The 26,224-nt window shown below is 58.7% G+C and overlaps 1 protein-coding gene across 2 annotated transcripts; it reads left to right on the top strand.

Annotated features, from left to right (window-relative positions):
* The first annotated feature begins 3,565 nt into the window (after positions 1-3,565).
* Positions 3,566-26,155, top strand: ZBTB4 (zinc finger and BTB domain containing 4). Of its 2 annotated transcripts, none has more exons than XM_077315628.1 (3): positions 3,566-3,820; positions 12,800-12,882; positions 18,961-26,155. In XM_077315628.1, the coding sequence occupies exon 3, from the start codon at positions 18,976-18,978 to the stop codon at positions 22,681-22,683; it is 3,708 nt and encodes a 1,235-aa protein (XP_077171743.1). In that variant the 5' UTR covers positions 3,566-3,820; positions 12,800-12,882; positions 18,961-18,975; the 3' UTR covers positions 22,684-26,155. The 2 variants fall into 2 exon arrangements, with proteins under 2 accessions (XP_077171743.1, XP_077171744.1); XM_077315629.1 differs by having other exon boundaries at positions 18,958-26,155.
* The last annotated feature ends 69 nt before the right edge of the window (positions 26,156-26,224 follow it).

Here is a 26,224-nt window from a genome sequence, read left to right as displayed (position 1 = left end):
CTCTCTGAGCTCTCAGCCCCACCTATCTCACAGGGCGTCTGTTGTGTGGAGAGGAAGGGAATCCAGCCCCTTTGGGACTCCTTTGGGGATTAAAAGCTCTTCTTCTTTTCAGGCGCTACTGGACTCTCACCTAACCAGGGCTGTTGTTGACCGGGCTGGTGCAAGTCGTCATCCGCACAATAGCACCTTAAAAAGCCAACAAGGTTTCCAGGGTGCAAACTTTTCAGAATAAAAGTGCCCTGCATAAGACTCCCCCAAACCTCTGACAGGTCTTTAGGGTGCCACTGGGCTTAACTCTTGCCTGTCTGTTGCTGTCCCCCTGTTCATGTGCTCAGGACGCCTCTCGGGAACCCAGGGCCTCTTTGGCAGTCCTCCAAAGGGACGGCGTTCTGTGTCCAGTTCTAGAAGGGAGGGAGGCCCGGAGGGAAGGAGGGTCACGGGCCACACCTACCTCTAAGTCCCGGAACAAACAACGCGCTTCCCCACCTGGCCTGTGTCCCTTGGTGGGAGGAACTGTGACGTCAGGCACAGCTGTCTGTGACATCACTTCCTGAGAACCGATTGGGGCTGTTTACCATGCAGCTTGTGGTCATGTTCAGAGAATTTTTTGTTTTGGGGGGGGGACATCAGTGGAGACTTGTACAGTGGGGGAAACCGGATTGGGAGCACGGAAGGCCTTGTGTTTTCTCATCACCACCTATGTTTGTGTGTGTGCACATGCGCACGTAGGCCCTCCCCCAAGAAAAATATCTCCCGTGAGTCTGCTAGCAAGATGGGACTATTTTTAACATTTCGGGTGGAGATGATGTTGCGATTAGAAAGGTTAAGAAAACAAGAGGGCGCAGAACTGAACTCCGGAAAAGCGAACAGCATTTAGATTTCTTTTAACGATAAGCTTTTGAAGTTTAACAGCAAGGGGCTTTTCCCGATAAAAATATTAAAATATAATGTCCAGGTTTGTTGCTGAAAAAGTTTGAGTTCAGTGTCACCTTTAGGGCCAATAAACTTTAATTCTGTGTATAAATTTTCCTGGGCCCACGGACCTCTGCAGGTCTGTTGCCCGTGGTGGTGGGGATCTCTTCTACTGTCACCCGGCATAGTGGTAGAACATTTAAAAAAGTATTTTTAAAAGCTTATTTATATGCCTTGTCAGCCTGATTCTGAGTGATCAAGGTGCACAGGAAGAGTTTTAAAATGGCTATAAAAACCAATGAAATAAAATAGTTCATGGCAGCTATTAAAGGGTGTTCTTGCCAGTATGTAAATAATTTCATTATTTACCAATTGTGTCTCCTGCCTTTCTGCCCTTACAAGCGTCCCCAAGGTGGCTAACTATGCAGAACATGTTTGATAAAGCCCCATTTTAAAACCATTACAATCAATCTCACAATCATTTAGACCAGGGGTAGTCAAACTACGGCCCTCCAGATGTCCATGGACTACCTGCAAAGGTACCTGCAATGCCATGGACTCCCGGCCAGGACCAGCCGGCTGGACGGCGCATGGCTCCGCTTGGGTCAAAGGGCAGCACGGTCAGGGCCCTTCCCGAGTGACCCCCACAGCCGGTTGGACAGCACCTGATGAACAGCAGTCAGAATGTCTCAGGCGGTGGCACGTCTCCAGCGAAAGCGACCTTGGTCCCCAGAGAACCAGAATTCCCGGATTCCGTGAGAGCAGGCCATGATGCCGGAACCGGTTCACGTGCCAAGTGTAAACAGACACTCACACAGCTGCCACAACTCCAACCGGGGGCCTTCTCTGTCCTTCCCAAACGACTGAGCGATTCTCAAGTCTTTTCTCTCAAGTCTGTCCATGAGAATGCCTTTGTGCCAACATGCTATGACCAACTTTTCATTGTAAAGTGAAGCCTCGGGGGTGGGGGGTGGGATGCAGCCCCAACATCCGTTTATGGGGCTAGGAGCTGGGCCTGGAACTGGAGTGGTCAACCTCCAGATGGTAAGCAGAACAGAGACACTATTAACAGAGTTCATCAAAAGTTCTTTATTCTTACATCATGCCAAAACCTGATCCACCAATACACTTTTTGAGGGAAATTTTTCTTCAGTGGCACAATCCAATCCAAAATATATTACTCGCACGAAGTATGACCCAATAACTTTCTTAAATGCATCTTAACACAGAGTATACCATAGAATCTTCTTAATTATTAAATACGGTTATCTGGGGGACTGAGTAAACATGGCCACAGCCTGCAGTTCCCAGGGGTGCCTGGAATTCTCCCGAAATCATAACTGATCTCTGGACTAGAGATTGAAAACGGCTGCTTCGGAGGTCGTGCTCTCGAACATGATGGTGTTCCTTCCCCTTCCTGAACCGTGGCCTGCCCAGGTTCTGACCCAGCACCTCCAGGAATGTCCGAACATGGGACTGGCAATCCTTCCTGGGACCGGGGAAATAACAACAGCGAACCTCTGAACATGCGCTATGCAAGCGCACCAAGCCCGTGTCCCCTCAGGAGAAGAAAGCTGAATGCAGGGGCCCCTTGAAGAACCACCATGCTTGATTCTGGGGGGGGGGGGAGCTGATGTGTGCGCACGCACTTCTCCAGGCACCGCACTCTTTGTTGGCCTTCAGGACTCGGCCTTCGTTCCGTAGCTTCAGACCAACACGGGGACCTCCTCCCGGATCCATCTGCACAGTAAAGGCACAGAGATGGCAGCCGATCCCACTGGGTCCTATTTGCTTGGCACGCTGCCTCGAGTTCTGCGGCAGAGACAGACAGGGAAGGAATGTTTGGAATCAGTCAATCCGTATTGCTGCTGCTCCGGTCACCATCAGTCTGCTCCAAACTAGGCGGCTAAGCTTTCTGCAGGCAAAACCCAGGCTGTCCCAGGCTGTGGACTAAGCTTGGTTCATAGGACGCCATCCCCGCTGAATCCGGGCGAGAGAAGCAGCCAATAACTCTCCTAAATGCACAGAGTTTGTGACCAGCGATGTTCACTTCGGGCTACAAGCTTCTGTGTGGGTGCAGAATTCCCCAGAGTTAACCGCTGCTGGTCTCAAAGGGGGCCCTGGACGCAGCCGGTGTTTTGAGTGCTTCGAACATGGTGAGGGGGCCATCCGGTTTGACCTTGGGCCAGCGGCACCCGCTTGGCCTGACCGACCTCCAGGGCTGTTGGGAGGGTGGGCCGGAGGGGCACAGAATGACGTTAAGGCCCCTGGGGAGAAAAGAAGAAGAGTTGGATTGGCTTTTCAGTGCCCAAAGGGGCTTCCCTTCTTCTCCCCACAAGGAGACACCCTGCCAGGGAGGCGGGGCTGAGAGAGCTCTGACAGAACTGCTCGGGGAGAACCGCTCTAGCAGAGCCGGGGGCACCCAGCTTCCTGCGGAGGAGGCGCCGAGCAGGGCTGAAGCGCTTCTCCGTCCGCTGCGCGGGGGTCTCAGGCGGCCCAAGGTGACCCCGGCGGCGGGGTTCGGGGCTCGGGCGGGCGGCGGGGCCGGGGGGGGGGGGCGGCGTGGGCGTGGCGCGGGCGGCGGGGCTCTCCCGGGCCCGGCAGGGGGCGTCGTGCGGCGCCGCTGCTGCTGCTGTTGCTGTTGCCGCTGCGCACCAAGGCGGCCCGGAGCGCGGCGAGCGGTGATGTCAGAGGCGGCGGCGGCGGCAGAGGCACAAGCAGAGGCACAGGCGGCAGAGGCGGCGGCGGCAGAAGCAGGCTGGGCGGCGCGGAGGAGGCGGTGGCGGCGGCGGCGGCGGCGGGGCTGAGAGCGGCCCCGGCCCGGCAGGCTGCGAGCATGAATGGCGGCGGGAGAAGAAGCCTCCACCTCGGGCCGCCCCCGGACGCTCCCCGCGCCGCCCGCCCCCAGGTAAGCCCCGACGGCCAGGCCAGGCCAGGCAAGGCAAGGCGGCCCTCCCCTCCGACGCCTCCACCGGGCCCGGAACCGGAGGCGCGCCGGTGCCGCGGGAGAGGAGGGGGCCCGGGCCGGCGGGGAGGGTCCTCCCGGGAGAAGGGCCAGCCGCCCCTCCCCTCCTGTCCCCGCCGCGCCCTCCTGCCCCGGGCCGCCCTGACCCCTGCTGACCCCCAGCGCCGCTCCCGCCGCCTCCCGGGGCCCGTGCGCGCGTGGGCAGGGGCTCCGGGGCCGGGGGCGCTCGTGGGTGGGGGCGGGGGGGGCCGCGGAGGCTCCGGGGCTCCGATCCCAGCTGCTGGGCGCGCGCCCCTTCCAGCCCCGTCCGGGCAGCGCGTGGCCGGGCTCTGGGGCAGCCGGGCGACCCCCGGGGCTCGCCGTCCGGCCCCCGCTCCCTCCCCCCCCGCCGCAAGGAGAGCGCCGGACACGCCCTGCAGGCGGCCTCGCCCCCTCGCCCCCCGAGCTTTGGGGAGGGCCGTCCCCACCTGCCTGGGCCTCCCCTCCCTAGAGCCCCTCGTGCCCCGGGCCCCTGGCATGGGCCTGCCCGCTGCCCTCTGCCGCGCGCCCTGTGCAGGGCTTGCCCCGCGGGCCGAAGTGGAGCGCTTGTGCCGGAGGCGCGCCGAAGAGCGGCCCTTGAGCCGGAGTCCTGCGCTCCCTCTGCCAGAAGTGGCCCCCGAGTGCCCATGGGGTGGGGGTGGGGGTGGGGGTGGGCCTCCTGTGAAGGGCAGGGGGCATGTTGTGCCTAGCGGTGCCCCCGTGGGCCATGCTCGGTGCCCGGCTCTGTTGCTGCTTGAGCAAAACGATCCTTAGGCGACCCGGAGGGTTTGGGGCAATGCTGCCGGAGGTGTGGGGGGGGGCTCGGCCAGAGGTTTGAGCAGGGGGGTGGGGAGAGATCGAGACCCCACCGACGTCAACACAAGATGGCACCCCCCCTTCCGTGACGCAAGAGATGCGCGAGCGAAGGCACCTGCCCACTGCCGGGTCTGTTTTCCAGGCCTGTTTCTAGGCTCTCACGTGACAGACTTCGGGGGGGGGGGCGTAGATAGTCGAGAGCGATTCTCCCACCCAGGCGCACACCCTTTTCTGGCTTCAAAATGTCCCTACCCCGTTTTAGCCTCGGGGGCCTTCGATCTGGGAAGTTGCCACAGAGTGGAGGACGTGTGGGAGCCGCGTGGGCCTCATTCAGAACATGGAGAAGGAGATAGGCACGCCACATGTATTAGTTATTTATTTATTATAACAACAACGCCCCCTCCTCTTTCTGCCCCGTTGGGGCCACAGGGCGGCTTGCGTCATTCTCCTTTCTCCTGCGTCCTTCTGGCAAGGAGCCGAGGAGGTGGGCTGGGCCCAAGGTCGCCCGTTCTGCTTCCGTGGCTCAGCGGGGGTTTGGCCTCGCTCTCCCAGATCCCCCTGCCACGCCGCACTGGTGGCCTGGCTTAGCTGCGCACCTTCAGGCAAAGATGGCAATGCTTGAGGTTTGAAGCACACCTTTGCTCCTCTGCACCTCCGTGCTCCGCGGTCTCCCGTCGAAGGCCTTCTTGTGCCTGCAGCCGTGCTCCAGATAAAAATAGTTTTCACTGTTCTGGGAATCACGTGCGCAAGCAAGCTGCTCAGAGGTGCTTGTGCTGCTTTCCTGGAGAAACGCTGTGAACTCTAACTTCCTCCCATAAACACGACGGCTGTGTCGCCTCGGGTTCAGGATCGCTGCTCGGCGTCCACGTTGGATTTCCCAAACCGAGAGCGCGGTCCCAGGCCTTCCACCGGCCGGTGGTGTGTGACAGGGAGGGCGGAAGGTTCGGAAGGCTGGTTGCCGCTAGACGCTGTTTCTTTTGATGTGTGTACGCGGCCAGGACGAGGCACTGTTGTGCGTTCACGGACCCACGCGGAGTCCCACCAGGCGCTGCTGACGTAGTCCTCGTGGCCAGCTGGCAGCCATCTTGCTCCGATGCCAGGCTTGGCTGAGGGCATTTTCCGGGAGGGGGGAGCTCCTGTCTGTCTCTTCTCTGGAGAGCGGCCGGCCTTCCCGATCCTCCGTGTTGCGTTGCTCCCCCCCGCCCCCCCCCCCGTTCTTCTCTCTCCTCTATTGTCAGTCGAGTTCTCCCGCTGCTGTGGGTCAGGCCGCCTTCTCCCTGCTAACGGGAAGGATCTCAGACGGGAAAGGTCACTCCTCGGTGGAGAGCGTCCAGCCGCACGTCAGCAGAGGCCTGGCTGGGTCGCCAGGAGCCCCAGAAGGCCGGGGGAAAGGCTCCTGGCGCAAAACCCTTCTCTGTGACGTCACACACGACCCGCGTTGGAGGCTTCAGATGGTTTCGTGCCGCTGGACTCCCTCTTGGCGCGCCCGAAGCGCCCTCCCTGCCCTCGATGGGGCCCGTGAGAGCCGTCCTTTGTGCCGGGAACTGGAGCAGGCTGCTGAGAGGCGTCCTCTGTGCCCTCCGTCAGAGCGTGCTCTTGAGAACCGTCCTCCGTCTCCTCGGTCGGGACGTGCCCTCGAGATCACGCAATGTGGGCTAACGACGGCTCCACATCCGCAATCGACCCCTTGTGGCTCCCAATCAGGGTGGTTAATAAGCAAGAGGGCTGGGGCGGGGGGGGGGGGGAGACGACAGCGAGCAGGAGAGGGAGAACGCCGGGCAGCCGAGGAGGAAACGGTGGCGGGATGTCCTCCGGAGGAAGACGGCCACCTCCGGATCCCACCAGGGGATTCATTAATAAACACGCCAACCCCCCCCCCCCCCGCTTCTGAGTCCGACCCTGAGGGGCCTTCTGACCCTGTGGCTCTCGGGTAGAAAAGGTCTTTGACGTCACCTATGACCTTTCAGCTGGAGATTCTGGGGACTGGATCCAGATCTTCTTCGTGCCGAGGAGATGGTGGGAGGCTCTCCCACAGAGCCTCAGCTCTCCCCCCCCCCCCCCCGCTCTATCCTCACAGGCCAGGAGAGTAACGGACCTGCAGAGATTTGTAGGGCTCTGTGCGTTTGAACTGGACCCTCCCACCAGCCACCGCAGCAGGAACTGGAGCCCTTAATATGCATCCCGTCACGGCTTGCCCGTGTTGTTTTGAATTAACGAGGACGCTTTCACCCTGCCTTTCCTCCCAGGCTTCCAGGGTGGGGCCCACAGCCCTCCCCTCCTCCATTTCCGCCTCACCACAACCCTGTGAGGTAGGCGGGCAGGTTTTGGGAGAGGGCAGTACCCAAGGTCACCCTCTGTGGGGATGGGGTTGGCATCGCCCAGGGGGGGGGAGCGTGAGGATGACTGAGTGGTGCCCAAACCATCAGAAAGCCGGGGAAACGGTGGGGTTTTGCATTGCCTTCGAGGCAGGGATTTGCATCTCAGGGGCGTGGCACAAGACCCTCCGCCCGGCATTCTCCCCGTCTGCTAACATCTTACAAAAAGCAGCCCCTTCCTTCACTCCTGATGAAGCTTCCTGATGCCCATCCGATAACCCGGTGTATCCTTAACACGCCAAGTCTCTCCCCGCCCTCCTGTGGAGTAGAACTATCACCTTTCCCGAGCAAAACACCCTCTTTCCGGTCAGCAAGTATCAGAGATCAGTGCGGTTTCTGTAAGTGAAAGGACAGAGCGTGCCCCAGGGGTTCTTCTGGATCAGGGGTGGTTTGCCTGGCCTGCCCCTGAGCAATGCTGCGTGGTCTCCCATCCAAATACGAACTGAGGATGGCCCTGCTTAGCTCCTGAGATCTGACTTGGCTCTGCAGCTCAGGGCCAGGAGGCTTTTCCCGGCCTCCGGTCAGTTCCAGCCCTGCTTAGCACATGGGGTGTGTAAAGCGTGCCTTTGCACAAATCCCGTTTCCCAAGAGGCATTCTTCGCTGCAACAATCTAACGCTGCTCTCTGGCAGAACTTACTGCGCATTTTTGGTATGCTGGGGAATTGCAATGAGTTTCCAGGGTGTGTAAATATGCTTGGGCGTGCCAGAGATTGCCACAGGTCACCTGAAGTTCCTGTGCGCACTGAGCATGCGGGTCTCTGAAGTTCATGGCTGATTGTTATGGATTTATTGAATACAGTCGCCTCCTACCCTTCCCCCAGGGAGGGCCTCCCCTTCTCCTAACCCCTGGTCCGGGGATGGGCAAACTGTGGCATGCTGGCAGGGGCTCATGGGAACTGTAGTCCAAGGACATCTGGAGAGCCACAGTTCGGCCAGCGCTGCTTAGTCCGTTAAAACTCACTGAAAGATTTTATGTTGATGCCTGTGCTTGAAGGAACCTGGGGGCACTTTGGACGAGGAGTGTCTTTTTCTTTCTTTCTGTCATGAATTGTTCTTGTGGCTTTGAACGGCTCACACGGATGGGCTCAATTAAACTCAACAGTGTGGGGTTTTTGTGTGGCTAAGAATTCATACCGGAGCTAGACAAGGCTGGGAACGCTCCTGCCATTCTCTGCACTTTGGTTCGTGTCCGGACGGCCTGGGAGAATGGGTTCGTGGTCTGTTTTGCGGTCGGTGGTCCTTTGAGTATAAAGAGCGGTGGCCTCTTTGATGTGTTTTTGATGCGGTGAAATCAGGTGGGCGATCAGGAGGAGGCTCATGGGAACGGTATGACATCGCGGGCAACGCAGCCAATAACTGTGCTGCTCTTTTCTAAGCCTTTGCTCCCTGCCCTCCGATTGGCTCTGGATGCTGTGACGCTTGGCATGGGCAGGTCTGGTGTTTTCTGGTGACGATGCTGTAAATATTTGTGGCTAGTCACGAGATCGAGTCCCGCACCCTCCCCCCCCTACATGCAGGATCCAAGTTCGAGAGCTCATGTTTCTGGGCCTGCAGCGGATGCCTCTGGCGGCCGCCTTGTTTGCTCTTGCCAGGAAAGTGGCAGCTTGCGTCTTCGGCCTTGAGGGGGTGAGCGGAAGGGGAAGGGAAAGGAAGCCATCGCTTTGTCTCGGGCGGGGAGAGAGAGAACACTGTTGGTGTTTCTATGGTGACACCTGGTGTTGTTTTTTTGGTTAATGATTCGTGAGCGCTCGGCCACTTCCTTTGGCTCTAGAGCAATTTTCTTGTCTCCTTTGAAAGGAAAGAAAAAAAACCCATTGGGGTTATTTATTAGCTTCGCAGTAACACTCGGCCGGACAGCCCACGAAATGGTGCCCGTGTCCACCACCGTGGCCTCAGTCTCTTGTTTACAGAGGTGGACCTGGGTACTCTCACACCCGCTGACTCGGGGCTTTGCATTTTTGCGTCTTTCCAGACCTTTGGCCTTCCATCAGTGGTCTCCCGTTCTTTCAGCTACATCTCATTTTATCTTCGCAACAACTACCCTGTGAGGTAGGTTAGGCCGAGAGTGTGCGACTGGCCCAAGGTCATCCAGAAAGCTTCCTGTGGCAGCGTGGGATGGGAACCCGGGTCTGCCAGATCCTCTGTTGACCCTGATCCCGCACGGCCTGACTGTGTCCTGTGTTGACACACACACACACAAACACACACACACACACAGACCCCACGGTTGCCTCCCTTTCCCTGTGAAATGGACACGGGCACGTTCCCTCCGCTTAGTCCGGCTGCTCCTTTCTGCATCTTTCCCGTGCCACAAATAACCTCTGGGTTTGTCGTGTCCACGGAGGGTCATTGTCCGTGGGGTCGCGATGGGTCAGACACGACTTCGCAACTAACAACAACAACATCCTGTTGTGAGGCCTGCCTCTCACAGCGCAGCTTGGTTATCAGACTCTGCGTTCCAGCCACATCCCACACTCTGAAATAAAGCCATGCCTTCAGGATACACAGCACAAAAACTCTTGCTGTTGTGAGTACACACTGCACTCAGACCTGCCTCCCCTCGCCTTGGCTTCCTAACCCAAGCCACCGTTGAAGGCGCAGGATGGTTCTCTTCAGCAGTATAAAACCAGAGTCCAAGAGCACCTTTAAGACCAACCAAGATTTATTCAAGGCGTGAGCTTTCGAGTGCAAGCACTCGAAAGCTCACGCCTTGAATAAATCTTTGTTGGTCTTAATGCTGCCCCTGGACTCTGGTTTTATTGGGCTACTTCAGACCGACACGGCTGCTCATTTGTATCTGCAGCAGTGCTTTCCCGTCCTGTGTAGGAGTTCACTTCCTTCTTACGCCGGTGACCTGGATGGCCCGCTTCCCCGCTGCCTTCAGACCTTGGACGCTAAACAGGTCAGCTCTGTTTAGTACCCGAATTCCTATCTGGACGGGAGGCTGCGGCACAGGCCCTGGGTCACCCCGCAGAGGTAAGTAGCGGCAGCCCCCCTGTTTGTCTCCCACCTGGCACACCCTTCGGATCTCGCCAGGCCTTGGCTGCGGCTTGACGGCACTTTCCGACACCGCTGGAGAACCGCAGAGCAGACCGTGGAAGTGTGACAGATCACATCCCCGCCTTTGGTTACACCCAGACGTAATATTGACACACGCGCATGAAAGAAGCTCCAGTTTCTGACATCGTGGCAGCTCGCCCCTCTGAGCGAGCCTCCTGCCCGGATCGGTTACACGGCAAGGGTACACGGCACACAGGCTACGGCAGCCCATCGCTGGCAGCTACAAAGCCCCCCCCCCCCCCCGCCTCCGCTGCCCGCTGCATTCTTTCGCAGCTAACCTTGGGAGGAGCGTGCAAACGGCTCCGCTGAGATCACAGGCTCTCCGGAAATGGAAGGGGGATCGGGTTCCCTCTGCAGTGCAAGCTCGGAGCCTCGGCGTGCAGAGAGACGCTGGAAAACTTGTAGGGGGCCGCAGGCTGCGTGGTGAACTGCAATGGGGCCCGCTGTTGCAGCTCTCCTAACGCGGGGAGCCAAGACTCTTCCAGGGCGGGCGGGCGGGCGGTGTTTTTTCTGGCAGCCAGGAGCCCATGTTTAAGACCCTGCAGTGAAGCAGAATGACGTCGCTTGTTCGCAGAGCTGTTTTCTGCTCTGGAGGAGAGGCCTGTAGCCTTGACCCTGAGCAGAGGAGTCTGGATTCGAACCCAGGATTTATTCCAAGCCTCTCCCCCTCCCCCCGCGTTTTGTTTGTTTGTTTGTTTGGAAGGGAGTTTGTGGCCCAGAGCAAATAATGAAATTGCCGGTGGTTTGCGAACGCTGCACGACAAAGGTTGCCGAGGATTTTTCTCTGTTCAGGCGAGAGCCCCTGCTTGGGCTTTCCCTTGAGGCTGGTCAGGACTAGCAGGTTTTAAAGAGTTGGAGGGGAAAGCCCGACATTTTGGAACACAACGGTTCCAAAGGCACAAAGCGATATTTGGAGAGCTATCGGAGAAGTGGCGGCAGAGTGCTCAGATCTCCCGGGGACCGAATACTGGAGCAATTCAGGGTTGCGTTATTTCTCCCGCGCCGTCCACTCCCAGTCGCTGGCATCCAGAAGTGGTGGGGCACGCTCCAAGTTGTTCGGTGGCTGCGTGGAAAGTTCTAAGCGTGGATGACGAGGGAGGTTGAGGTCGGGGTTTTATTGCATAAACACGGGACGTTCGGGCGGATTGGAGATGGTGTGCAATTTTTCTGTTAGAAGGGCGGTCAGGCCCATTTCAGCTAGAGATGTTGCAAGCAAAATTCTTTCTTCATGCGTGGGGCCAAAGGAAAATGTTAGCGTTCTGTTTGTCAATAAAAGGGAATCGCTTTTATTGTTAGTTTCAGTGGCCTTAGAAGGGGGACCAAGAATTGCACCGAATGGAACTAAAACAGTTCTGCAGAGCGTGCAAAAGGGAGCTCCTCCATGAGGCATTTGGCTGAGGTCGACCCGAAACTAAACAGCATCTGCTGGGCCCCGAACCTCCCTCCCTTGGACCCATAGGACTGAACAGACCATCCATGGGGCTGTTAGGTTGCCTGCTCTGTTAGCATGTTATCTTCTTTGTTTATTGTTGTTATTATTACTGTTGCTTTTCATTTGTTATAATCGCAGAGTTTGATGTACTGTTCTTGTTTACATTTCGTGGGAACCGCCCTGAGCCTTAGGGGAGAGCGGTATATCAGTGTAATAAATAAATAAGTAGCAGATGGCTTCTAACAAATCCGCCATCTCTGTCCTGTTCAAGAGAGAGAAGGGAAATGGAGACTGTCAGCCCTTTGTGAGCTTCCCCTTTCCCGTCTCCTGTGCGCATGTGGGATCCAGATTCCTCAGAATGTCTTCCCTTTTTAAAACCCGTTTCTAGTCCTCAGGAGTGAGGCTGGCAATACCGCTGAATGTGGGACGGTGTTTTTTGTTGGGAGCCAGTGTGGTAGAATGGTTGGAGTGTCAGCCCAGGACAGCGTTTCCCAGGGGACCGTTGGTGGTCATGGGGAGGCCCACCAGTACTGCCCTTGGGGCATGCCGTAAAGGGTGGGGGCCTGGGAACGGGGAAAGCAGCACACCCGAGTTCAAATCCCCGCTCTGCCTGGGAAGCTTTCTGGATGACCTTGGGCCGGTCACACTCGCCTCTGAATCTACCGCACAGGCAGATAAAAGGACAGTGACACTAGCCGATTTGAGGAAAAGTAGGGTATAAATGAAGCAAATAAATAAATAAACTGAGCCGGTTCTGGGAGGGTGGTATAGACATTTATATAATAATAGTAATAAAAACGTCCATTTCTGGGGGAAAGAATAAGGTTTTATACCCAACCCCTGACTCATATCCTCACCAAGACAGGCCCAGATTTCCCCCACATCTTGTCTTCCTTCAGCATTTCTTTTCCTCCCCTTCCTCTTCTGGTGATGATTCTGTTTGCTCAGAGCTCGCCTATATTTTATGGATCTGATCTAGAATATGACCTTTCCTGAGGTTGTTTGTTTATTTATTGACTTTATTTCTGCCCCACTTTTCCCTCTAACAGGAACCCTCAGGGGCTTCCGTCATTCCCTTCTCTGTTTTACCCTCACAACAACCCTGTCAGGTAGACCAGACTGAGAGAGTGTGAGTAGTTAGCCTGGCGAAGTCGAGTGACGCAGGTAACAAAGAGCTAAAGCAGAGGGTAACGTTTTGCATCTCTTTCTCCCCACCCCAGAGGATCCTGTCCAGGCAAGTGTGGAGACGGAGGCTTGAGGAACAACCACAGAGATGCTCAGTAGATGTGGCTGACGTGTGCAGGTAAGCGGCCGTCCATCACCTTTCCCTTCCCTGAAACATTCTGGGCCTCATCCAGCCCTTAGATCAGGGGTAGTCAAACTGCGGCCCTCCAGATGCCCATGGACTACAATTCCCAGGAGCCCCTGCCAGCATTCGCAGTTTGACTACCCCTGCCTTAGATAGTCCAGGGCTCCCCCATAAAGTGGGCACCCTCCCTGGCCCCTTTCCTGGTGCCCAATAAATGTTTTTAGAAAGTGGGCAGCGTCAGATGCGGCTTTTGTCCATCATGGCTCCTGATTGGCCACTGGGTTTTGACTGACTGGCTCCACCTCTCGCGGCAGCCATTTTGCGGCCACGCACGCCACTGCGCGGAACAATCCGGAAGGCGTCCGCAGGCTCAAAAAAGTTGAGGCACCCCCTCCAAAAATGAATTTTAAAAAAATTGTAAAAGTTGGGGTCGCCAGGGTTTAGACCATCCCGCTTAGGTCTCTAAGGCAATATGGCCTGCTTCCAGGCCCACCACGTTTCCATGGCAACCTTGGCTGTATCTAGGCCAGTCACTACTTTCCGCCTGTGTCTCTAAGGCAACGGTGGCTCTATGTAGGCCAACCACAACCTCTAGCTCTGGTCCCTATGGCAACCACGGATCTAGTTGCCTCTAGTCGGGCCTGTCTCCATGGCAGCGTAGGCTAAGCTTAGCTTCGTTGCAGGTCAACGTCTTCTAGAGGCTCCGTTTTGGCTCGCTGCCTTCTAGAACGTCCTTCGGGGCCATTGCTAGGCGTCCCAAGAGTTCTCGTTCCCCCTCGCCCCAAAGGTCTCCTCCCCACGCCTGGAACGTCAGGATGCCAGCCTCCAGGCGGGACCTGGGGATCCCCTGGAATTGCAGCTCCTCTCCGGACAGAGATCTATTCCCCTGGGCAAGATGGCTGCTTTCGAGGGTGAACTCTAGCGTTGTGCCCCACTGAGGGCCCTCCCCAGCCCCCCAGAGCAATGCTAGCTGGGCCTGGCCTCTGGCCTCCACGGGCAGCCCTGCTCGTCCGCTGAGGAACAGCTGGATTTGAATCCAGTAGCTCCTTAGAGACCAGCAAAATTTGTGGGGAGGGGGATGAGCTTTCAGGGGTAAACCCTCCCTCAGGCCTTCATTTCGTCATGTATCAATCCAATTATAAATAAGTGGTGACACAATCTCTCTGTTGGGGTTTGAGCCTCCGTTCTAGGTTCTTGAGCCACTGGTTCCCTGTCCTAGAGACTTTTAGGATCGGAATTCCGCAGCTGTTAACGTTATCCGCCAGCACCATGAATGCCCGTGACACTCAACAGAGCATCCCAGGCAAAAACGGGGTGGCCTCTGCCTCTGAGGGGCTTGCAGTTTTATTTGGTTTCTTTCGTCCCCACCTTTCTCCCCCGTGGAGACCCAAAGTCTCTCATCTCATTCTCCTCTCCTCCGTTTTCTCCTCACTACAACCCTGTGAGGTAGGCTAGGCTGAGAATGCCCGACTGGCCCAAGGCCGATCTGACTCTCCCTCTCATATTTAAATTTAAATGAGACCGTGGTGGGCGGTGCTACTCGGTATGCATTTTGTGGCAGGTTAACATGATTCACCAAAATCTGAGTGCAGGAACACCTGAGAGGCTAACAAGATTTTCAGAGTGTGAGCTTTGGAGGGGAGGCGAAAACAGGAGTTTTGACTCTGGAGAACTATCCTGACAGTCTCGTTGGGCTCTCAGTCTCGTTGGACTCGAATCCAGCTCCTGGGCGGGAGACCAACATGGCTGTCCTCTGAAACTGTGAGTCAGAGAGCACATTTTCAGATGTGTGTTATCAGCGGGCAGAAGGGTGTGCGAGCGCCTGAGGAAGTGGGCTTGGGCTCACGACGGCTGACGCCACCGTCGGTTTTTATCTGTTTTAAATGTTTTTATCCCACACGCTGTGAGCAGGCCTCACGACCCCCTTCTGAGGTGGATTTGGCTGAAGGAAGCGGCTGGCTCAAGGTCGCCCCGTAAGCTAGCTTGCTTGCTTGCTTGATTATTTTTATTTGTTTGTTTGTTTATTTATTTATATACTGCCGCACTCAAATGTCTCGCGCCGGTTTACAGAATTCACAATTTGTGGCTCTGTGGAGATTCAAACCTGGCTCTACTTGGGCTTTGACCCGCCCTGTGGCAGTGCATGGACACGGAGGCCTGTGTCTTTAGGGTGCCACAAAACAGTGTCCTTTTGTTTAAAGCAGATTAAGAGGGCTTGACAGGCAGCCCATGAGCCTGGGCCAAGCCTCGCTTCAAATTATTATGATTATTACTGCTATTACTATAACTATTATTATTAATATGGCTCAGGGTTGCCAACCTCCAGGTAGATGCCAGAAAACAAGCAACCTGCCAGTTGGGTGAAGCCAAACCTATAAAGAAACTGGCGAAACCCGAATAAAAGGAAGAATACTTTCCTCTTACGCCAGTTTCTTTAGAGGTTTAACCTCCGTGCAGAGCCTGGAGACCTCCCCAGAATTGCAACTGATCTCAGAATCCAGAGTTCAGCTCCTGCGGAGAAAAAAGCTGCCTGGGAGGGCAGACTCTGTGGCATTAGACCCCAATAAATCCCCTCTGCAGATCCTGCGCTCCCCAGGCAACACCTTCCCGATCGCCATGAAATTCACAACTCGGAGCCGGCAAAACGAGCTCCAGGCAAGGGCTGCCTAGGTCAGGGCAGAGGGGAAAGCGTCCGGGGCTGTTCAGCTGCAGCTGCCTGCAAAAGAAATTTAAAATCCTGGTTTATCAGAAACCTCAGGAGAAAGGGTAATGCGTGGTGGGGGTGGGGGTGGGGGCGCTGGATTTGGAGCTCAGTTCTGCCAGGGGCAGCCTTGAACAGGGAGTGGGTAAAAACGGTGAGGTTTTAGAAAGCAAGCCAGCATTGCGTAACGGGGCAGGAACCTTTTCCCCTGAAGCTGGCCGTTTCTCTGGGCACAGAACGGGCTTTTTTCGGTTTTAAAAGAAACCAGACCGCAGGTGAATTTTCCCCTCCTGGCCTTGCCTCCCCGTTCCCTGGATGCACGAATTAGACCTCCCCCCCCCTCCGCTCCCTGCAGTCTGCTGACCTCAGCCTCTGTGACTCACCCTCAAATCCATCCTTCTTGTCCTCTTGTTTATGTTCTGCTTTCGGGCCTTTGTTCTGTTTCCACCCTCCTCCCCTGCCCCTCCATCTGAGGCTGCATGGAAAGGGAGCACCGCCCGACTTGACTCCGAGATCCGGTGAATTGAAACCTGTCCTTGCTGTTTCTCCCCCTCTCCCCGCTCAGGGACTGGAAAAATCCATTTTTGTTTTTCTCTCCTCCTTTTGGGGATGCGTGTTCCTCTCCAGATCCTGGCGGCGTTTCACACACCGACGCGCGGAAAAATGGCAAATGTCTGAAGGGTCCCTCAGCTTAGAGGTCCGTTGTGGTGCTCTTGCAAAGAGGTCAAAGAGGCAGGAAATGTTTCTGGGTTTTGCGTGTCTTGCAGAGTGTGGGCTGTTCCTTCTCTTTCCGTTTTTTTTTCCCTTTATTTGCTGACCTCTGTGCTTCTCAGCCTTGCACTTGTGCCACAATGCCTCTGTGTGCGTGCAGAGTGGCTTCTGTTTACCGCTCGGAGGGATTCCGGTGCCATCTCTACAGGGGTGGGCTTCCATGCCAGAGGCTCCAGTTGCCAACTAGCCCAGGATCCCTGTGCCCTCCAGCCGCAGTCTGTGCTGTGTTCATTCCCAGCCCCTTCCTCAGGGCTGCTTCCTTTCCTCGAGGGGGTGACAAATCTGTGGTGGGAACTTCTGCGCCCAAGACTATCTATAGACGGCTCTGCGTGTCCTTTGCGGCCACAAGATCTCAGTGATCCGGAGAGAAGCCGGAGATGCCGTCGTCTTTGCACGCGCGGGGCGGCAGAGGCTGTTCTGGGATCGGGTTTGGGGACAGAAACGGCCAATGCAACAGAGCTAGGCTGAGGGAACGGGAGACTACCATCAGGAAGGAGAGAGGGTTTCCTGGGAAGCCCAGAAATTGGGGCAAGGGGACCAGGGGTGGGCCAGACCAAGCTAGGGTCTCTTGGCATCCGTGCCAGGGGAAACCCAGTGACGTCGCGCTGCTCAGGATTCTCCCTCAGGGACTCTTCCGTTCTTCCTTGGCAAAGGCTCCGTTTGGGGGCTGCCCCTCTCCACATCCTCATCCGCGTCCTCTTCCCGTTTGCCGTTGTCCAGCCCCCCCCCCGCCGCCCCCTCTCCCTCCCCTTCCCCCTCTTCTTTCTCGCTCCGCCGTCATCCGGTTTCCATAGAAACTCCCTTTCCGTTTGGATACTCCTGTCACCGCCAGGAAGGGATTGTGCGTGCGTGTGTGTGTGTGTGTGTGTGTGCGCGCCCGCTTGTGATATCCCCTCAAGGAATTGTTGTTGTCATTGTGTGGCGCACGCGCACACCCACCCCCATGCCCGGGCGCAACCTCAATCTCCATGCCTGCCCAGGGTCCCCGCAGCCTGCCCGTCTCCTCCGGTTGGCGTGAGCGTGGGGCGTGCACAGGCAGAGAGAGGGTGCAGAGGGGGGTCCCGCCTGGCCACGGGGCCGTGTGCGCTCCCCCCCCCCTCTTTTGCACACACCCCTCTCGAGGGGATGGAGTGGGCTTTCAGGGACCAGGCGACGTGCCGAATACAGGGCAGGGTGCCAGGCCTTGGCGTGCAGCGTTGCCAGTCCGAGAAGGATGCAGTCAAGCATCCCGGCGATGGGGCGGCCTGCTCCAACCGGCCTCGGTGCCTGCTCCAGGCGGGAGGGAGGGAGGGAGGGAGGGAGGGAGGGAGGGAGGGGGCCGGGCGAGCTCGTTGTCGGCTGCTAATCCGAGCTGGCACTGCCTCCGTTTCCTTCAGCCATTTTAGGCCGCCAGCCGAGGGAAGTCCTGGAGCAAAATGGCTCCCGAAAGGGGGGAGAAAAGTCCAGGGGGAGGAGGAGGAGGAGGAGGAGGAGAAGCTGGCCCCGGCAGGGAAGCGGGAGCACTTCTCCCCACGCAGGTCCTCGTGTCGGCCCTGGTTGTGTCCTCTGGCTTCGCTCCGTGTGGCTCACGTGGCTGGCGACGCAGGGGCAAGGACGGGGCCTCCCGATCCCCTGAGTTCGGCTGCTTTCTCCCTCCCTGCACTGCAGGCAGGAGGAACTAGTTGGCCCGAAATGCCACCCAAATCCTGTCCCGCGACTTCTCAAGGTGGTTCTGAAGAACCGTGTCCCCGGATGCCTGCGCTAGTGTAGCTGTCCTCTTCATGACAATTCCTGCTTTTCTCCCCCACTGGGGTTTCAAAATGGCTTTTAGAGCATGGTTCTTCCCGCCTCCCTTGTCTCACAACAACCCTGTGGGGTAGGCCAGGCTGAGCGTTAGTGATGGGCCCAAGGTCATCCAGTAAACTTCCATGATAGAAGTGGGGAGTCAAACCCAGATCGCCCAGGGTCACAACTGGCCGCTCTGTCTGCCACGCTGCCTATTCCCGTCCAGTTCAAGCCCCTGACAGTCGAGGCCGTCCTGCTTGATTAGGCCGGGCCTAATCACTGTCTTCTCACCTCTTGGGTTCCCGTAGCGATTACAAGCGGCAGTTTCTAATCTGGAGAACTGGGTTTGCTTTCCTCCGCCTGAAGCTAGTTGGGTGACCTTGGCCCAGTCACAGCCCTCTTAGAGCCGTTCTCTTAGAGCTTTCTCGGCCCTCCCTCCCTCCCAGGATGTGGAAGGGAAGCCGCTCTGAGACTCCCTCGGGTAGTAAAAAGCAGGGTGCAGAAAGCCAGCTCTTCTCCTCCTCATGAGGAAGCCGTGTGCTCCTTGCCTTCCTCACAGATATTTATGTATTTAATTTACTTTGTACAAACCTCACCTTTTTCTCCCAAGGTGGCTTTGCATTCTTCTCCCCTACGCCCTGTGAGATCTCTGGGTCTGTGGGGCCCACCCAAGGGTGCCCTGCAAGCTTCCATGGCAGAGCGGGGGGCTCCTCTGCTCAGACCTAGGAGCCTCCCCTGGCGGTGGGTCCTGGATCCCGTAGCTAAGCCACCCCCCACCCTCCCTGCCCTTAAAGAGGGCCCTGGTCTCACAAGCCCCTTTCTCTCCCTCTCAGCAGGTGTGAGCCAGCGCAATGGCCCTGGTTGTGGAGTTCACAGACGCCAGCCACGCCAGCACCCTCCTGGTCCAGCTGAACGAGCAACGTCTGCGCGGCCAGTTCTGCGACGTCACCATCATCGCCGAAGACACCAAGTTCCAGGCCCACAAGAACGTCCTCGCCGCCTCCAGCCCGTACTTTAAGGAAGTGCTCCTGGAGGAGTCGGCCGCCCGCCAGCCCAGCCAGATCCTGGAGCTTCCAGACGTCCAGGCCGAGGTCTTCTCCGACATCCTAAACTTCATCTACAACGCCCGCCTCTCAGTGCCCGGCCCAGCCGCTGCCAAGGAGATCGGGGTCGTCGGCCGACGCTTGGGCATTTCCCGCCTGGAGAACCTGGATGACCCTCCGGCCAGGGCCAAGATGGACGACTCTGGCGTGGCTTCCTGCAGGCCCTGCAGCTCACCCATCGACCTCACCTGCCCTTCCCGCTCGACCGAGCCCTCCAGTCCTCTCTGCTTCCACGATTTGGCCAAAGCGCCGAGCCCAGAGCAGGACCCTTGCCCTGACACCGAGACGGAGACGGCCAAGATCCTCTACAACCTCAGCTCCGCGGCCGCCGTGCCGGCGCCACCGCCTGACCTGGCCTTCATGCTGAAGGGAAGTGTCGCTTGGGACCATCACAATCCCTCTGGGAAGCCCCCCGCGGCCGGGGCCGAGACGGAGACGCCCCACGCGCCCGCCTCGTCTTCCTCATCCCCGTCCGGCGCTTCCTACCCGGCGAGCAGCACCCTCTGTTGCGGGACCTGCGGCCGCTCCTTCACGACGGCATCCGCCCTCGGCCTCCACGCGAAGCTCCACCGGACGCGGCGCTCCCTGTCCTGCCGCCACTGTGGGAAGAGCTTCATCCACATCAAGCGGCTGCAGACGCACGAGGTGTCATGCAAGGGAGAGGAGAAGCCCGAGGAGCCGGCCCCCGCGGCTGAGGCGCTGCCCGACCCCGGCCTCCCTCCCAAGGCGGCGGCGGTGCCGTCCTCTTCCAAGAAGGCCCTCCTGTTCCGCCACCGGGGCCTGCCGCGGCTGGACTATATCTCCGACCAAGACCACTTTGTCAAGGTGGTGGACGGCCACATCATCTACTTCTGCACCGTCTGCGAGCGCTCCTACATGACTCTTTCGAGCCTCAAGCGCCATTCCAACGTCCACTCCTGGCGGCGGAAGTACCCGTGCCGTTACTGCGACAAAGTCTTCGCCCTGGCGGAGTACCGCACCAAGCACGAGGTGTGGCACACGGGGGAGAGGCGCTACCAGTGCATCTTCTGCTGGGAGACGTTTGTCACCTACTACAACCTGAAGACCCACCAGAAGGCCTTCCACGGGATCAACCCGGGCCTCATCTCTTCCGAAAAGACGCCCAACGGGGGCTACAAGCCGAAACTCAACGCGCTCAAGCTGTACCGGCTCTTGCCCATGCGCTCCCAGAAGAGGCCGTACAAGACCTACAGCCAGGGGCTGATGCCGGACAACCTCCTGCTGCCCACTCAGCCCATTCCCCTGGCCCTGGGGGATGGGGACTCCTTGGACGGAAACTTGGTCTCCTCTCTGGGGGCCAATAACGTCCCTTCCGTCTTCGGCCCCAACAGCGGTTCCTTAGAGCTGCCTGAAGCAGAGCGCTTTCCGCGGCAGGAACCGATGGGTGCTGCAGACGCGTCCGGGCTCCCTTCTGCGGCAGACAAGATGCCTAAGGATGAACAGCCGGGGCCCCTCGGCACGGAAGTGCCCACGGTCATCGCCTACGGACGCCCGGCCTCCTCGGTCATTGTCCACAGCACTTCGGTGCTGGCACAAGCCCCCCCCTCCGTTATCACGTACAAGAGCAAGTCTTTGGATGCCCCGTCCAGCAGCCGGCCCCCTCCCCCACAGTCGCCACCGCACTCCACCGCCGCGGTGAAGCCCATCAAGAAGCAAGTGTTGAAAGAGTACATCCAGTCTCAGAAGGCCGCCGAGCAGGCCGCGGGTGAGGAAGGGAGCGACCTCGGGCCCCGGGCCAGGGCCCCCCGCGTCGGGCGTACCATGACGTACACGGCCAAGCCAGCCTACGTGGGCACAGCCTCAGAAAGCCGGTCGGCCCCACTCTGCCAAATCACTGTGCGCATCGGGGAGGAAGCCATAGTCAAGCGGCGCATCTCCGAGACAGACCTCATGCTGGACAAAAGCAGCCGGGTTGGGGGCAAGCGCTTCGATTTTGGCGGGGAGAAGCAGCCGCCGCCACCGGCCCTGGCCCCCCACGGCAAGCGCCTCGACCGGGGCTATGCCAACGAGAGCGGAGAGGAGGAGAGCGACCGAGGGGACGCCGAGGACCAGCTCTGGAGGCCCTACTACAGCTACAAGCCCAAGCGCAAGGCGTGCAGCACAAGCGGAAGCGGAGGCGGTGCTGTGCCCAAGGTGAAGAAGTCGCGGTGGCGCCGAAGACTCCGCTCCCTGCGCTGGCTGAAACGGGCAGAGAAAGCGGAGGAGGAGGAGGACGAGGAGGAGGAGGAGGAGGAGGAGGCCAGCGTGGGGAGCAGCGACCCCGCGGCTGCCCAAGTGCCTGCAGGCCTCGGAGGGGCTTCGGACAGCGGGGGGGCGGACCCTCCTCCGAAGACGGGCTGCGGGCGGGGGTCCGAGTGGAAGCACGAGTGCGGGGCGTGCGGGAAGCTGTTCTCGGCCCTGAAGAAGCTGCGGAAGCACGAGCGTGTCCACGGCCGCCTCGGCAAAGACGACCAGACTCCGGCGTTGCCGCACCGCGTCGGCCGGAAGCCTCTGGTGAAGTTCACGTGCGCCCACTGCTCCAAGGTCTGCAAGACGGCGGCGGCGCTGAGCCGCCACACAAAGCGGCACGAGGGGCAGCAGCCCGAGGAGCCCTCCCTGCCGGCCCTCCCCACCGTCATTGCCTACTCCAAAAAGACCCCCGAGTTGCCCCCGGCATCCCTGACGCCGGTCGTGAAGGAGGAGACCACACAGGAGATGCAGGTGTCCTCCTCCAGTGGGGAGCCTCCGGGGCTGCAGCCGGAGCTTCCGGAAGAGGGACCCCTCGCCATGGTGGCACAGCCCCCCCACGGCTGCCCGCTGGCCCCGCTGCCGGAAGAGGAGCCTGCCGAAAGCAAATCCCCGTTGGGTGAGCAGGCTCCCGCCCCCCCGCCCCCTTTGGAGGCTGCTCCCGGCCTCTCCGCTCTGCCGCCGCCTTTGTCCCGCTCCCTCCAAGACCCCGTCATCTCCCACACGGGCCGGATCCAGAAGCAGGCCCTGGCCCCGCCGGAGCTCGAGGTGGAGCGCTACCCGGTCCAGGAGTACCCCTTGCCCCTCTTGGTTCCGGGCAGCTGTCGGACCAGGAAGGACCTGGAGGACAGGGCCTCCTTCCTCACGTACCCCACCCCGATCCCGTTCAACGCGGTGGGCAAGGCGGGCAGCAGCGAGAGCGAGGGCAAGGTGAGCTTCTACCCGGACCCCTACCACTTGATGTACGGCCACCAGCTGCTGGCCGCCTACCCCTACAACTTCACGCTGCCGGTGGCTCTGAACATGGTCGTCCCGGACGAGAAGGGGCAGCCGCTCCCCTTCCTGCCCAGCGTCTTCAGCTACGCCGTCAATCCCTGCCGCAGCGAGGCCCACGAGGGGGGGGGGGCCCGGGTCCAACGGCAGCATGGCGATGGGGGGCAGCGCCGGTCGGGAGGCGAGAGGAGAGCCCGCCGCCTCCGAGAGGCTTAGGAAAGGCCACCTTCTGTGAGGGGCCGAGGACAGCTGGGGGGAAGGCCCCTGGAGGGAGATCGATCGCCTGGGGTGGTGGGGGGTTTCCCACAAATCTCCCCCCTGTGGTCTTGAAATGTGGGGGTGGGGGGAGAGGCGGACGGAGCACCAAAGGACTGGGCCGAGATTTACTGCTGTGTGTCCTGGGGGGAGCAGGACGTGGTTTCCTGGCCCCATAAGCCCCCACCCCCCCTGCTTCACAGCCACCGCAGGGCAAAGCGGGGCCCTGGTAGGGTAAACTTTAAAGTAGCAAACATAGGTACAGGGTAATCCCTCTTTCCCCCCCCCCCCCAGCCCCACGTGACTGCCCTCCCTTGCTCTGAGGGAGGTTTGCACAGCAGGACGCCCTCCGGCCCCCTCCCCTGCCGCACACAGCAATACCTGCTCACACCTGGGCACAGGTGGCACCCCCCCCCACCCCCGTGACTTCCTGCCAGGCAGGGGAGGGGGCACGGGCAGAGCTCTTCCGCAGACCCCGCCCCGCCTTCCAGCCGTGCCCCCCCCCAGCCCCCATGGTGTTGTCTTTCTGTGGGCGGGGGCTCCCCTCCCCTCCCCGGCCCCCCTTCCTCCTCTCCTGGCCTGAGCAAGGACTCTTGTTTGCAGCCAGCAGGCTCTGCAGCTGCCGAGGAGCAGAGCTGTTTTGTTTTGCAGCCTGAATGAGATGAATCACATTTTCCTTTTGGCCGGAGGGAGGGAGGCTCCAGGGGGGAGGGGGCCGCGCAGGAGGCTCTGCAGCTTGCCCGGCCCTTGAGAGAGAGAGAGAGAGCCTTTTCCGTGGTTCTGGGCCGGCCAGAGACTTTCCAAACCCTTCATGGGAGAGGGGAGGGTGTCGCAGAAACCCACTCGGCACTAGCGGCCCCCTTCTCAGCTGCCCCCAATGGGGTGGGGTGGGCGAGCAGACCGGGTTCCACTGTGTACTCCTTGATTTTTGCCATGCTTCACGTCCATGCCCCCTTGTGTCCCCCCCCCGAAGCCGGTTCTCCTCCGGCTTTGTGCATCTTCCCACACCCACCCCTGCAGTGCAGACAACTCCAGATCAGCAGTAGAACTCGCCTGTGAAAATTTTGTTTTGAGAAATTCCTCTTCTGCTTTGCAAGAGCTCCAACCGCCTTGGGGGGGAGGGGGGGCACACAGTCTCTCTTAGCAGAGGCTTGTCTCCTACGGAGCCTGGAGTTTCGGGCAGAAGTCTTGGGGGGGGGGGGCATTTGTAATGGGAATGCGCATTCTCCCCAGTAAGTCCCATTTGCATTACAAACCAGGCTGAAGAAAGGGCTGTTTTGCTTCGTTTGGGGGATCCCAGCACAAGGTCTTTGTAGGTTTTAATTAGCGTCTGTTTCTCCTCCGTCTTGCTTGTGAGCCCAACCCCCCCCCCTCCACCACCACTTAGCCTAGATTATTATTAATTTTTTTTTAGGATTAGGGACACAACTGATCCCAGAGCTGCATTCCAAAAGAAAATTCTGCCTGGTTTGGGGAAGTGATTCTTCTTTGTTTTTTCAAATATAAGGAAAATAAACATGTCAGTCCTGAACACCAAAAGCCAAAGGGTAGAAAAACTGCAAGGGTGGCGGGGGGGGGGCAGAGGGGGCTCCCGAGTTCCTGCCGTCACCCGGATGAAACCCTTGCAGATTTCAATAGGTGAAGATTTATAAAGGCAAAAATGGACCAAAACCAGAGGCTGTCGCATAACGTGGCCAGGGGGGGCTTGCCATACAGAGGGGAAACGGAGCAGCTCTGAGAAGCAAAGACAGCAGAAGAATGGGGAGTGGTTTTGGCCACCAGGAGTAGGAAAAAGAAATAGGGTTGTCTGAATCCAGCGTTTTCCCAGGTGTGCAAGCGTCATTAGCATGGGGCAGCTCCGTCCCCGGCCCACGTGCACCTCTGAGAGGCAGTCAGAGCTCCCCTGCGAAGGTAGCTGATGTCCAGCGACCAAAACCAGTTTCCCAGGAGGAGATGGCCACTTTGGAAGGCAGCGGCACCCGTGGAAGTCCCTGCCCGTCTCAAGCCCCGTTCCTAAAATGGCCGCTGGGTCCCACTTCTGGAAGGGGCCACTTCTCTGAGGCATGCCTGCCTGGCTGGGTTGTGTTTTGCCTCTGGGCAGGGCCTTCTAGGGAGGTCCTGGGGAGGGGCCATTGAGCACTGCCCAAAGCTGGAGGGGGGGGGGATTGCTGCCTGCCCCAAAACCACACCCACGTCCTCCACACACCATGCAGTGGCGCCTGCAGCTGGTGGAAGCCGACTTTTAAGGCTCTGAATGGAGGCCATGCGGCCAAAGGAGTGTGCAGCATGCCACAGTGGAGGAAGCGCATAAATGCATGCTTCCCCCTTGCCCCCTCTCTGCAGTTTCACAAGTGGCCAGTGTCATTGTTCCCTTCTGGGGCTCCTTCGTGGTGCCCTGCAGGGACCAGACCCCCCCCCCCTTGCCCCAGCCCCTTTACTGCAACTCAGTGAAGGCAGAGTCCTCTCCTCCTGGTGGACCCCCCCGCCCCCCCGCATTTCTCCAGCCGAGTCTTCTGGAGGGCAGGCTGGGATCCAGCTCCCCTGGGGCCCCCTCCCAGAGAAGCCAGCAAAGCAGGGCTGGCCCCCTCCCCTAGAATGCCCATGCCCCTCGGCAGAGGCCCCCACAACAAATAGGCCCAGAACTGGCTCCAGTCCGCAGTGTGGACACAGGGTGGGGGGTGGGAAGGCCTTCCTTTGCCGATCCTTCCCATCTCCTCTTGCTCCCAGGGGCGGCCGAGGGGTGTAGCTGCCGATTGCAGTCAAAGTGGCCTGCCAGATCCCAGTTGGGGGGGGGGGAGACACCCCCTCCTTTCCTAGGCCCACTGAGCCCCCGTGCCAATTCCTGCAGCCTCGCCAGGAGGAGCTTGGAGGGAGGCAGAGAGGAGCAGAGCGCCCCCCATCTGTTTGGGGGTGCTGCAGACGCCCTCCCAGTGGTGTGGGGAGGTTTGGGGCCACCCGGCAGGGGTGGCGTGGGGCGGAAGGGCAGTCACAGATCTGTACATAGCTGTCCGTCTCTCCGATCTTTTTGCACTTTGTCACTGGGAGGGGGGGCCTCCCAGCGATCGTTCGGCGTTTGCTACTGAATGTACCTTTGTCTTTTGTTTTTCGTTTTCTAGAAGCACCTCTAGCTAGTTTCATGGCACTTTAGAGATTTACTGAAGCCGTTTAAGGAAAGAGAGAGAGACACACACAAAAACACAACCAGGAAAACACATACCAAGGGTTAAAACAAAACAACAAAAAAAAAGGAAAAACGACACAAAGAGTATTGTTGCTGATGAGGATGACGATAATCCCTCTGCTTTTCCCCGGTCTCTGTTCCCAGTGTGACAGTGTGAAGAGTCTGTTAGACAAAATGCCGTATTTATCTCTTCTGCATCTTTGTGTGTAATTCAAATAACTTCTCCCCAATAAAAAGACAATATATGCTCAACTCAAAAGCCTCCAAGCCCCTTCCACACAGGCGGTGCCAAAGCGCGGGTGGGGCCGCCGACCGACCGAC

Source organism: Paroedura picta, chromosome 16 (genome assembly GCF_049243985.1).
Source record: "Paroedura picta isolate Pp20150507F chromosome 16, Ppicta_v3.0, whole genome shotgun sequence".
Taxonomy (NCBI): Eukaryota; Metazoa; Chordata; class Lepidosauria; order Squamata; family Gekkonidae; genus Paroedura; species Paroedura picta.
Note: the sequence above shows the minus strand (reverse complement) of the source record. Positions and strands in the feature narration are given on the sequence as shown.